At 38.4% G+C, this 10,374-nt stretch overlaps 2 protein-coding genes across 8 annotated transcripts in view; one reads left to right on the top strand and one right to left on the bottom strand.

The window, feature by feature from the left end:
- Positions 1-399: 399 nt before the first annotated feature.
- SFR1 (SWI5 dependent homologous recombination repair protein 1) lies at positions 400-4,761 on the top strand. Of its 4 annotated transcripts, none has more exons than XM_027529082.1 (4): positions 400-484; positions 1,630-1,745; positions 2,610-3,020; positions 3,984-4,761. In XM_027529082.1, exons 2-4 carry the CDS (start codon positions 1,650-1,652, stop codon positions 4,173-4,175), a joined length of 699 nt encoding a protein of 232 aa, XP_027384883.1. In that variant the 5' UTR covers positions 400-484; positions 1,630-1,649; the 3' UTR covers positions 4,176-4,761. The 4 variants fall into 4 exon arrangements, with proteins under 4 accessions (XP_027384883.1, XP_027384884.1, XP_027384885.1 ...); XM_027529083.1 differs by having other exon boundaries at positions 414-510; XM_027529084.1 differs by having other exon boundaries at positions 428-506.
- Positions 4,762-7,985: 3,224 nt separating this feature from the next.
- CFAP43 (cilia and flagella associated protein 43) overlaps positions 7,986-10,374 on the bottom strand; it is a 100,311-nt gene continuing 97,922 nt past the window's right edge. For all 4 annotated transcript variants that reach the window (XM_027528910.1, XM_027528912.1, XM_027528911.1 and 1 more), the window contains 2 exons: positions 8,985-9,138; positions 7,986-8,800 (listed from right to left, as the gene is read on the bottom strand). In XM_027528910.1, coding sequence (XP_027384711.1) covers positions 8,634-8,800; positions 8,985-9,138 — 321 coding nt within the window. In that variant the 3' untranslated portion in view covers positions 7,986-8,633. The remainder of the gene's footprint in view (positions 8,801-8,984; positions 9,139-10,374) is intronic.

Genomic DNA, 10,374 nt, shown 5'->3' with positions numbered 1-10,374 from the left:
GTCCCGTGGAGTCTGAAAAAAGGCCTTTGCTGTGGGGAGCGCGAAGAGATTGACGGGAGCCAGAACAGGAGGGGCATTCTCAGGCGTCCTTTAGAAACACAAAAACCAGGAAGCAGCAAAGGAAGGCGGTATTTAAAAAAAGGAGAGCGAGGAGAAGCCGCGAAGAAAAGCGCGCCCCTCATGGGAACCGTTAGTTGCTTTAAAGCTCTTCCCAACAAACGGCCGCGCGCACAGTGCCCCAACTCTCGGGCGCTGGACAGCTCAGAGCCGCGCGTCTCGGTCAACTGGGCCAATCACGCGTCTCGGCCCTTCCGTTTCTTCCCGCCCCCTTGCGGAGTCTTGAGAACGCGCGCGCGCGCAGTCCCGCCTCTCCGGGCGCTGGGCGAAGAGGAGCTGCGTGTCAATCAATCTGGCCAATCGCGCGTCTCTTCCTCTTCCCGCGCGGCCCGGCCTCTGAGACGCCGCCGCGGCTGGCGCGCCCTCGGTGCTGTCTGGGGATGGCTGAGGGAGGTACCGTGCGGGGTGTGGAGTGGGTGTCTGACAGTTGAACTTTTTCGGGGATCGGATGGGGATTTGAATACTGCTCCCTTTCCGCTGTCATTGCACCTCTCAGCTCCACCTCAGGTTTTGGGTGTCCCGAGGGCTCGTGTGGGCCTTCTGTAGTGGCGGGAGGGGAGGAAGGGCTCCTCTGGTATTTTACCCTGTAGCCTTTGAGAAACTTCAGTCATTCCTTTTCACGGTCTCTTCGCTATTTAGTTGAAAACCATGCAGACAGGAGTAAATTTACCTGTGCTTGTGCTCCTTATTCCTCACCCCCGGGGGTCGTTAGTTTTAGGCACACAGCTTCTAGGAATTAGGGTAATGTAACAGGTCTGATTATGTTTAAGTGGGATAATAGTGGGAAATAGAATGTGATCCATAATCAAGAGGAAGAGTAATCAATAGATAAAGGCATAAGATGAACTCAATTTAAAAACTAACCGACAAGCACTTTAAAGAAGTTATAAATATTTTTAAAAAAAATTTTAAAGAAAATATTGGGCTTCCCTTGTGGCTCAGCTGGTAAAGAATCGCCTGCAATGCGGGAGACCTGGGTTCAATCCCTCGGTTGGGAAGATCGCCTGGAGAAGGGACCGGCCACCCGCTCCAGTATTCTGGCCTGGAGAATGCCATAGACTGTATAGTCCATGGGGTCGCAAAGAGTCGGACACGACTGAGCGATTTTCACTTAAAGCACTAAAAGATTTCAATTACATTTTCCTTCATTGTGAAACTGGCTTAATGAGATTAAAGAATTCCTGACTGTTATTCTCCTCCCCCCAGCCCCATAATGGCAGGTTTTGAGACTTTTATCATTATTTTATCAGTCAGTAAAAACAAATGGAGAGTTCTTATCTGAGAGGCTAGCTGGGTAACTTGTCATGAAAAAACTAGTAGTCACCATAATGACCAACAATCTAATTTAGAGAAGTAAACAGAAAATTGCACACAAAAAAGCAAGAATGAATCACAGCTAAGTGAAAGAAGGAAGTTACCTGGCTTGTTATATACAATAATTTGTTTAAAATTGAATATATAGAGGTGTGGGCGAATTTGATTTATGTTTTGTGATTATTTTTTGTTTTTTAGAAGTAAAGCAAGATTTCAAGATGGAAAGTCCATCAAACTCGGCTTTGATGTTACCTAGCACTCCACAAGCTGGTGCCAATCCACCATCTCCCAATTCAAGTAGTTCAAGAAAACAAGTATGAAAATCTTAGTTCTTTCACTGGATGTATATTTCTAAGTATTGCAGTAATGGTGGTTTTAAGTCTACTGAACATTGTTAATTAACAGTGTGTAGGTTAATAAGTTGGAGAAGGCAATGGCACCCCACTCCAGTACTCTTGCCTGGAAAATCCCATGGATGGAGGAGCCTAGTAGGCTGCAGTCCATGGGGTCGCTAAGAGTCAGACAGGACTGAGCGACTTCACTTTCACTTTTCACTTTCATGCACTGGAGAAGGAAATGGCAACCCACTCCAGTGTTCTTGCCTAGAGAATCCCAGGGACGGGGGAGCCTGGTGGGCTGGCGTCTATGGGGTCGCACAGAGTCGGACACGACTGAAGTGACTTAGCAGCAGGTTAATAAGTACCATTTTTATTAACAAATCATTTTAGGTGTTTCCTTTTAGAAAATGTATTGGACCTTCCCCTTAGATTTTCATCCTGACTCAATTATATTCATTTATTTTCAGTTCAGGTTATTACAGCATTCCAAACAAAAAGTTTGATGTCATGGAGGTCTTTGGTGGAAAGATCTTTTTCCTTAATTTGTAACTAAGCACCTAACCGTATCAGGCTTGGACTAATTGCTGAACAAATGTTTGTGATTACTGAGATAAGTGTCTCAATGATAGTTTAGAAGGGTGCTGGCTTAAAAAGAGAATAAAACTTAGTGGTGCTTCCAGAAATTGAAAGAAATTTTGTGATGGTTACTTTAGATATATGGAGACAGAAAGCCATCTAGTGGTGTCTACCACAGAAATTAGTCTTGATTCCTAGTAGACTTATTTATATCAAGAATGTTTTTCTTGACTGACATTATTAACGTTTGATGCATTTTTTCAGCCTATGAGTGCAACCCTTAGAGAACGATTAAGGAAAACCAGATCTTCATTTAATTCCTGTTACAGTGTGGTAAAACGGCTTAAAGTAGAGAGTGAGGAAAATGATCAGACTTTTTCAGAGAAATCAGCACCTTCAACAGAAGAAAGCTGTTTGGAATTTCATGAAAATTTTAAACACATAGATAGTGAATTTGAAGAAAGTACATGTTTGAAAGATACCTTCAAGAATATCAATGTTTGTGAATCTAAATCACTTGATACTGAGTCATGCAGTGATCTCCAAAATGACTTTATGAATGAGAATCTTGCCAAACATGAACTAAACAAAGAAAAAGCAAAATTGATGAAGCAGATTCAAGAGAAAGAAGACCTTCTTCGGAGGCTGAAGCTAGTCAAAATGTATAGATCAAAGGTGAGAAGAATTTCAGAGCCATTGCCTAATAATTTTTTTGTTTGTTTTTAGATAAATGGTAGGAAAGTATTTCAAAAAGAAAATACAACTTTATTTTACAATACTGAGAAATAAGCCAATTACCAAGAGACCTGGCTTCCAACAACTTTAACTCAAATATAAGTCATAGATTAAGAAAAGAGGTCTTAAACACCAGGTATACATTTTTGAAAGCTCCGGCCCACATTTAATATTCAGTTGAAGCTTTTCTCTCTCGTTTCCATCCCACAGCAGTATTAGAAGTTTCAAATGTTAGCTGCAAATTGCAATGAGAATAGAAGCAACAGTGACAGTGAAGAGAAAAAGGCTAAAAATGGGCCACAGAGTACAATAAAAAGTATTTTTAGTAATGATTTTGTTATTAAATTATTACCAACCAATTATTAAAATGTTTCAAGCATTTTCTTTAAGAAAACAACAAAAATATAATAAATTTTAGATCTCGACCCAGGTAGGTTGAAGTAAATAGAATTTGGGCACTTGGAAGATGACCCTTATTTATCTGGATTATTCATTTATATTGTAATGGCTCTTTTCCAGTTTGTAATCAGTGATGGAATGCTATATCTTATTTGCTCTTTTGAATTTTTAGGATTTCTCTAAATACAACTACTTGAGTTTTATGAAATTGTGACACTGAAAAATATTAATTTGAATGTAATTTTTAAAGTATAGCTGTAGTAGAAAAAGTAGATATTTTTTAACCTATATTGTTACTTCTTTACATAGTTTTGCCTTATTTTTTTCTCTGAGGGTAAGATTTTTACTTAAAACCATTTTTCTTTTTTCCTGGGTAGACGTCCCATTCATGTCCAAATGTGTTACCCTTTAAACCTACTATTCATTGACTGATTTAACAACTTTCATTAAGTAAGTTAAAATAGGATGACATACATTTGTGCCTTTTTTTTGTTTCTGTTTCAGAATGACCTGTCTCAGTTACAATTGTTAATAGAGAAGTGGAGAAGCTGTAGCCAGCAGTTGCTTTATGAGTTGCAGTCAGCTATGTCTGAGGAGAACAAGAAACTAAGCCTTACTCAGCTGATAGACCATTATGGGTTAGATGATAAATTGCTACACTATAACAGAAATGAAGAAGAATTTATAGGTGTTTAATTCATAATTTTTTTCTCCAGAATATCTTTGTGAATGACAACTTAATTAAAAGATACTTATACATTTTAAAGGGAAGATATAAACCATTAGGGCTTGGAGAAAGGTATCCTGGTGAACCTGGATCAATTTAGGGCCTCTGTTATATATAAACAAGGTTCAAAAATGAAAATTTAGTGTTTTGAATAAATTTCCCAAAGAAAACTTGCCAGTTAAAGAAAGGTGAAAAAAAATTTTTTTTAATTAAATCATGTTAAGATAATTTAGAGAATTGTGGAAACGAGTTTTTTAATACATTATTTTATTTATTGTGGTAAAACGTTTTATTTTAAATGTTCACTAGTCCATCTAGTGAACGTCTAAACGTAAACTTGCCTAAAAATACTTGCCTCCCGTAAGTTTATGCCTCTGCCTTGTTTTCACCCATTTATCACATGTTTATCTGGATGGTATAGCAGGTATTTAAACTCATGTTCAAAATTATATTAATTTCTGTCTCTTCAAATTTGTCACTTGTATTCTGTATCTCATTTAGTGAAATGGTCATCTATTTTTTATAAAACCACATATGCTCATTTTCCCACTTCAAGGCATGGTATACAGCGTCTTTTATATTCATCTGCCTTTACAATCATACCTGTGAAAAAGGTTAAAGTTAGCATATCTATTCCATTAATAGGCTTCCCTGGTGGCCCAGCTGGTAAAGAATCTGCCTGCAATGCTGGAGACCTGGGTTCCATCCCTGGGTTGGGAAGATCCCCTGGAGAAGGGAATGGCTACCCACTCCAGTATTCTGGCCTAGAGAATTCCAGGGACTGTATAGTCCATGGGGTGGCAAAGAGTCAGGCACTACTGAGTGACTTTCACTTTTACTCCATTAACAGTGACTCAGCCAGAAACCCGCCGGTACCTAGTCTGTTATCCTGGCCATAGACAGACATATGACCCAATCTGGCCCAGTCCTTGAGAATCTGAAACTATAAAGAAAAGAAAGCCTGTCTCTTTGTGACTGGAGTGGTTGTATGTGAACTTGGAAGCAGAAAAGCTTGTGTGTTTAAGTGTGCCCTTAGAGGGAAAGGCAGAGAGAGAACTCTGTGAGTCAGTGGTTTCTTGGTTCAGTCTTCCTGAGGACTTTCTGGGGTTTTTGGGCCGTTTTAAGGGCTAACACAGCTTTGCTTGGGTTTTTTTGTTTTAGTTTCCCTCTACACCCAACCAAAAAAAAAAAATCTTAAAAAAAAAAAGTACTTCCCTACTACTTGGTAAATAGCTATTACCCTAAGCTTCCCCCTCCACTCCCAAGTGCTCCTTTTTTTCAATCCAGTCCTTCCCCATGAGCCAACAAACTATTGATGTTGGCATATCAGGACTCTGTTCTTGTATGCATTCTGTTAGTGCCCATGTAACTCACCCTTCCCACCCCGCCCCCCGCCCCAATTCTTACCTTCTAGACATTGCCATTGTCACCGGCTTCTGTGAATCCAAGAGGACTGGCCCAGTCCTCACATGGGCCTTCCCTGGCTCTAGTTTTCCCAGATAGGCATCCCTGGGAAGCTATGTTGACCAGCCTCCACTGCTTCTTACTGCTCAGCCTGAAGTCCTAAGTGGGGCTGGGGAAGTGGCTTCCCTGGTGATGGTGCTGGCATTTGACTGCAGCTGCCCCACTGCTGATTAGCACATCTGGAGTCACCCTCAGATGTCCACTTGTAAGAAGTACAGCATCAGTGAGACTCTGGTTTGGGAGAGTTGGGGAGGAGGTGGGGGTACAGTAAGGGGTATTTCTAAGGCATTGGCTGAGGGCTCCAGCAGCTCAGTGGGCATTTCTACAAGTGGAGGGAGATCATGGAGTATGGATGGGAATAATGGGAGAGTTTGGGGCCTAGGGATGCCCTTGAAGCAGTCCCCTTTTAAATAATTTGTTAATTTCACCTCCATTTAATAGGATATATATTTTTAAAGAACTAGTGAATAAGAACTATTTTTATCCATTAAGATGAAAACTAACACTTAGCACTTGCTTTGACCATATTTCTAAAAATATGTTAACTCATTTGAGTATTATAATTACCAAACACTCCAGTTTTAAAGACAAGGAAATTTTAAGATCAAGTGGTTATCCCAAGCAACCCAGCAACAGAGCTCATAAGTCCTATCCTCAAAACCATGTTATGTTTGACCCAGTCAATTATATTACTACTTGATAAAATAGATAATATTTTAAAGGGCTATAAAAATATGAATATAACTGCTGTTAGTTCAGCAGAAGCTAAGAAGAATCAAGAGGGGACTGGGTTGCATGACCCATGTGACTTTCCAAAGCACCTACCAACACCCTCAAACCAGAAGATGCCTCCTGTTGAAAGTGCTGCTATGCTACTAGAATTCATCTTGGGGGCAAGAGACTCTTGTTAATTTCCATTCTATCTATGCCACAAAGATGAGGCATTTAAGCAAGGAGCATTGCAAGATCACTCAGGGTGGACATTAAGAAACAGAAACCACACAGGTTGTTTAAGACCCAGCAATCCACAGAGCACTGTGCAGTGATATTTGTGGCCTTGACTAGTAGCAAATGGAGGCTCCAACAGTTAATTTAGGTGACATGGAAATGTTACTAATGGACACTACCATGCTTAATCAGCCAAACTGACTAGGACTCATTCTAGGGCTAAGAAGGGGAGCTGTCAAAATGATGCTGACTCTTATTTTTCTTACTATTGCCACTAAACAGGTGATCACTGAACAGGTGATCAATTATGGTATATCCTGGCAGTTTTTAAAACTTCTAAACAATTTTTTTTCTAAATATAATATTTTATAATTGCTCTCTTGGCTTTACCTACACCAGTGTACACTGGATATGGTATTGCAGATTAAACTTAACAATTTACGAATTGCAGAACGATGAGACATTGATACCATTTGGAGATTTTGGTCAATGATCCCGCTGATTATCACCTTGGAATGCAGTCCATAGGCTATGGAAAGGCAAAGCAGTTTTCTGAACAGTTAATCTCATTACTTATCATCATCTACATGAATAAAGTGAGAAACTATTTCATGGAAATATAAGAATTCCTATCACCAAATTCCTTCACTTGTGGCTGTGTTTCTCCACACCAAACAATTCTCAAACACCATGTGGATGTCCTGTAATACAGTTCAACTCAATTCTGACACATCTGGAGATAGCATCGGATTCCACAAGATAAGGTCTCAGTCCCATAAGACTGCCCTCCACTTTAGATGTCAACTGAAAGCCCAGATTGTCAACTCTGCTTCTGACCCACTGGCAGTAAATAGGTTCCTGAGACTCCTTCCTTGGGCTCAACTAATTTGCTAGAATGGCTCACAAAACTCAGAGAAACATTTACCAAATTACCATATAAAAGGATCTGACTCAGGAACCTCCAGATGGAAGAAATGCATAAGGCAAGGTATGGGAAAAGACTCAGAGCTTACTTGCTCTCAGCACTCTCTCCAAACCCTGTCCTTGTAGGATTTTATGGAGACCTCCATTACATAGGCATGATCGATTAAATGACTGGTCGTTGGTGATCAATTCAATTTCCAGTTCCTTTACCTTCCCTGGAGGTGGGTGGGAGGGTGGGTAGGTGGATTGGAGGTTGGGACACAGCGTTGGTTCGGGCAACCAGCCCCCATCCTTACGTGCAGTCCAAAAGTCACCTCATTAACAAGACACCTGTACCTCTCTCATCACTTAGGAAATTCCAAGTGTGTTAGGATCTCTGTGCCAGGAATGGGGTCGAAGACCAAATATATATTTCTTATAAATCACAATATCACAAAATGAGAAAACGTGTTTTTTCTGTTTACTAAACTGTTGGGTGGGACACAAAGTTAAGTTCTGTTGTAATAAATATGAGATAAAGATGATTATGTCTAGAATGCTTACGTAGAAAATATCTTGTAATTTACAAATGATTTAGGGCTTGGTAAAAGTAAACCACTTTGTTCACATTGACAGCAGAGGGAATAATCTTTAACATTCTATGATTTTTTTTCCAATTATAGAGAAATGCTTACAGAAGGAAATGGGAAATACAGAAAAATATAAAAGATAAAAATCATAATCTCATAATGTTTCTGGTAATTCTATAAAATTAGAAATGGCAGTAGTGGCTAAGAATAATTTTTTGTCTTTAAGACTGTCTATACTACTACTGTGAAAATATTTTTAATTAAGAATAAAATAGATCTTGAATATTCTGAGATAAAATCTTATTCATTCTTGAATAAAAATAATTCATGTTATTTTAGACATTTATTCATGCAGGACAAACATTTTTATAATGATTAAGACTAAAATCAAACAATTTGCTATCAAAAATATGACACTAAGAGAAGATTCTACTTAAATTTTCTGATATAAGAGAAATCATTTTAACCAAATGAAATTATTTTTAAAATGATTGATTTGATCTTACATTTTCCACAGTATTTTTACATTTGAACAAGAGCAGGAAATGTTTTCATTCTTAATCTTTCAACTTCAGCCTGTAGTATTGAAATCTGATCAGCTTGTTGTTTTGAAATTTTTGTTAACTTTTGTTGTCTCATCATGTTTTCGTATCGTTCTTTGGAAATCTTTTCACAGGTCAGTTTAGACCCTATCCCCAAAATGAAGAAGGAATTAGTTGAATTATTATCTACAGTTTAAAATACAGAAACAGCACTCTGAAATAGTTAAACATATGGAACAAATACTGGTAGTTTTATAACCACTGTACAGATTTTAGGAATTCTGATTACTTTTAAACAAACTGACAGTTAATTAAAGAAAAAAAATCTTACCCATTGCATTACAGATGTCTTTTCTCTCTGAGACAGCCACCAGCTCTTCTCGTAAATTGCAACTTAGGGTATAATTTGCTATATCTTTTTGATTGCTGTACCTTCTCAGTTTTTTAAGCAGCTTTTTGCAGTTCTCCACATTTTTTTTGTGGGTCTGAAATTTTTGTTCCCAGGACATCCCACAAAAATAATTTTGAAAGAAAATATTTTATAAAGATATTATTCTTAAAATTTAAATACATTGTCATCATTAAGATATCTTACCACCATACCCCTAGTGCTTAGCATAATGCCCACACACAGTAGGTACTTAAATTATTTGTTGAAAGATAGAATGGTCTGTTAATACACATTTTAGAAGAAACTTTATATATTCTTAGAAATGAGAGATTTTAAGAACACAGCCTGGAGAATACTTTGTTTCCATCTTATATATGTTAAACACTCAAAACTGAGTGCTCAGGCAGTTAGGGTAAAACAAAGCCTTTACAATGGCTAGGAAAAACTATCAACACTTCTACTACATAAAATCATAACCGAATGTGAAACAGGAAATTGACCTACACTCCAGTAGCCCCAAAGGATGTTGAAGTGCTTCACAACCTAAATGTCCATTAACAGATGAATGGATGAAGATGTGGTACATATATATAATGGAATATTACTCAGTCATTAAAAAGAATGAAATAATGACATTTGCAGCAATATGAACAGACCTGGAGATTATCATACTAAGTGAAGTAAGTCAGACAAAGACATATCATATGATCTTGTTTACACCTGGAATCTAAAGAAAATGATACAAATAGACTTATTTACAAAACAGAAACATACAGATTTAGAGGACAAACTTATGGTTACAGAGCTGGGGAAGGGTGGGGGGGAAACAGAATGGAAGGTTGGGATTGAGATATACACAGTTCTATATTTAAAATAGATAACCAACAAGTGAAGTCGCTCAGTTGTGTCCAACTCTTTGTGACCCCATGGACTGTAGCCTGCCAGGCTCCTTCGTCCATGGAATTTTCCAGACTAGAATAATGGAGTGGGTTGCCATTTCCTTCTCCGGGGGATCTTCCCAACCCAGGGATTGAACCCAGGTCTTCTGCATTGCAGGCAGACTCTTTACCATCTGAGCCACCAAGGAAAGCAAGAGGATAACCAACAAGGACCTACTGTATAGCACAAGAAACTTCGCTTAGTATTCTGTAATAACCTAAATGGGAAAAGAACTTGAAAAAGAATGGATACATGTATATGTATAACTGAATCACTTTGCTGTACACCTGGAACTAACACCATTATTCATCAACAATACTCCAATATAAAATTAAAATATTTTTTAAAGTCCTTCAGGCTATCACAATGGTTATGGTTGCAAAGACACTAT

The sequence above is a fragment of the Bos indicus x Bos taurus genome, chromosome 26, assembly GCF_003369695.1.
Source record: "Bos indicus x Bos taurus breed Angus x Brahman F1 hybrid chromosome 26, Bos_hybrid_MaternalHap_v2.0, whole genome shotgun sequence".
Taxonomy (NCBI): domain Eukaryota; kingdom Metazoa; phylum Chordata; class Mammalia; order Artiodactyla; family Bovidae; genus Bos; species Bos indicus x Bos taurus.
The sequence above is the reverse complement of the archived record's forward strand: the minus strand, read 5'-3'. Positions and strand labels throughout refer to the sequence as shown.